General features: G+C 39.5%; 1 protein-coding gene across 1 annotated transcript in view; it reads left to right on the top strand.

Annotated features, from left to right (window-relative positions):
• LOC104793120 (phospholipase D beta 1) overlaps positions 7-2,466 on the top strand; it is a 7,715-nt gene continuing 5,255 nt past the window's right edge. Inside the window, exons 1-3 of the mRNA XM_010519409.2 lie at positions 7-1,161; positions 1,525-1,641; positions 1,716-1,910. Coding sequence (XP_010517711.1) covers positions 58-1,161; positions 1,525-1,641; positions 1,716-1,910 — 1,416 coding nt within the window. The 5' untranslated portion in view covers positions 7-57. The remainder of the gene's footprint in view (positions 1,162-1,524; positions 1,642-1,715; positions 1,911-2,466) is intronic.

Below are 2,466 nucleotides of genomic sequence, written 5' to 3'. Positions count from 1 at the left end.
GATAATGTAAGCAATTCTGGATCTTCTTATCCTCCTGTGGATGAACTTCTCAGTGGTATGCACATTTCTAATAATAACCAACCAGCGCCCTCTGTTCCACAATTATCCTCCCTCCCTTCCAACTCTTGGCAAAGTCGCCCTGGTGATTTGTATGGTTACCCTAACAGCTCATTTCCAAATAACTCTCATTTGCCACACTTAGGGCGAGTAGATTCGTCTAGCTCTTATTCTCCTATCTATGGATCATCTGAATCGCCTCATAGTGCGGATATGCAGATGACTCTGTTTGGTAAAGGATCATTGAAGGTTCTTTTGTTGCATGGGAATTTGGATATTTGGATCTATCATGCAAAGAATCTCCCAAACATGGATATGTTCCATAAGACACTGGGTGATATGTTTGGAAGATTGCCAGGAAAAATTGAAGGGCAGCTTAGCAGTAAGATTACCAGTGATCCTTATGTTTCTGTATCAGTTGCAGGTGCTGTGATTGGAAGAACATATGTCATGAGCAACAGTGAAAATCCTGTTTGGATGCAACATTTTTATGTTCCTGTTGCTCATCATGCTGCAGAGGTTCATTTTGTTGTTAAAGACAGTGATGTTGTGGGTTCACAGCTTATAGGGCTAGTTACTATCCCAGTTGAACAGATATACTCTGGTGCAAAAATTGAAGGAACTTACCCGATTCTAAACAGTAATGGGAAGCCTTGTAAACCAGGGGCAAATTTATCATTATCGATTCAGTATACTCCTATGGACAAACTCAGTGTTTATCATCATGGAGTTGGGGCAGGTCCTGATTACCAGGGGGTACCTGGAACATACTTTCCACTTAGAAAAGGCGGAACTGTGAGATTGTATCAAGATGCACATGTCCCAGAAGGGATGCTCCCGGGTATAAGACTGGACAATGGAATGTCTTACGAACATGGCAAGTGTTGGCATGATATGTTTGATGCCATACGCCAGGCGAGGCGATTAATTTATATCACAGGTTGGTCAGTGTGGCACAAAGTTAGGCTGGTTCGTGATAAAGTAGGTCCGGCATCAGAATGTACACTTGGGGAGCTCCTAAGATCAAAGTCCCAAGAAGGCGTGAGAGTCCTGCTTTTGATTTGGGATGACCCAACTTCACGTAGCATCTTGGGTTATAAAACAGTAAGTTACACACACCCTCTGGTTTCTACTACACTTGCTATTTGTTTGTGTTCTTTATTTTATGATAATATACTGTATTCTATATCATATTTAGTGTGTGGAAGTCGGAATATATTTAGAGTTTCATTAATCGATTGCTTTGGTTTCATGATATTTCTTCATTTTTATAGTAACAAGTTTTCTTCTAACTCATTAAGCCATATAAAATTGAAATTCAGTATTATATAGATTGGAGAAGCCTTATTCATGTAGTAACTACTACTTCATAATGAGATATGTATTTAGTCTATTTGGCAGGGCTTGTCAAATATCTGGTGTCTCATATTAATTTGAACTTTTGACTCAACTTGTTTACCTGAACAGGATGGAGTTATGGCAACCCATGATGAGGAGACACGGCGTTTTTTCAAGCACTCCTCAGTTCAAGTCCTGCTCTGCCCACGAAATGCTGGAAAGCGACATAGTTGGGTCAAGCAGAGGGTAAAGTGGCACTTCCTTTATCCTCTTTTTTTTGAACTAGGTATCCGGCTTCTAATTAATTTTTAGTCTATCAGGAAGTTGGGACAATCTACACACATCACCAAAAGAACGTAATAGTTGATGCCGATGCTGGTGGTAACAGAAGGAAAATTGTAGCTTTTGTTGGTGGTCTTGATCTGTGTGATGGCCGATATGACACTCCTCAACATCCGTTGTTCAGGACACTACAGACACTCCATAAAGATGATTTTCACAACCCCACTTTTACGGTACAGTTTCTTAAGACTACGTAGCTTTCTTGTCAATACTTAGTAAGCGATTACCTTGAACGGTAGCTAGGAGCCATATTTGTTCTTTTTCTGCAATATGATATTTAACTTGTTTAAATGGTATTGTTTGACATTGATTTATTTAGTCTTTGTTCTGGCTTCATTTTTTTTGTTTAACTAAATTATGCAAACAAATAGCGATTTAATAATTATTTCAGTAGCCGTGATTTTTTTTTGTAGAGATCTTGTCTTCCAAAGTTTTCCAGTTTTATTTGCCATTTGTTGAGCTCTGACATTGATAACGATCTGGTAATGGGCTAACACCTTAATTTGTGTTCTAAAAAATGTTGTTATTTCGACAGGGAAACCTTTCAGGATGTCCAAGAGAGCCTTGGCATGACTTACACAGTAAGATCGATGGCCCAGCTGCGTATGATGTACTGACCAACTTCGAGGAGAGATGGTTGAAAGCTGCGAAGCCTAGCGGGATCAAGAAGTTTAAGACTTCCTATGACGATGCGTTGTTAAGGATCGATAGGATTCCAGATATATTAGG

The sequence above is a fragment of the Camelina sativa genome, chromosome 6 (genome assembly GCF_000633955.1).
Source record: "Camelina sativa cultivar DH55 chromosome 6, Cs, whole genome shotgun sequence".
NCBI lineage: Eukaryota > Viridiplantae > Streptophyta > Magnoliopsida > Brassicales > Brassicaceae > Camelina > Camelina sativa.
The sequence above is the reverse complement of the archived record's forward strand: the minus strand, read 5'-3'. Positions and strand labels throughout refer to the sequence as shown.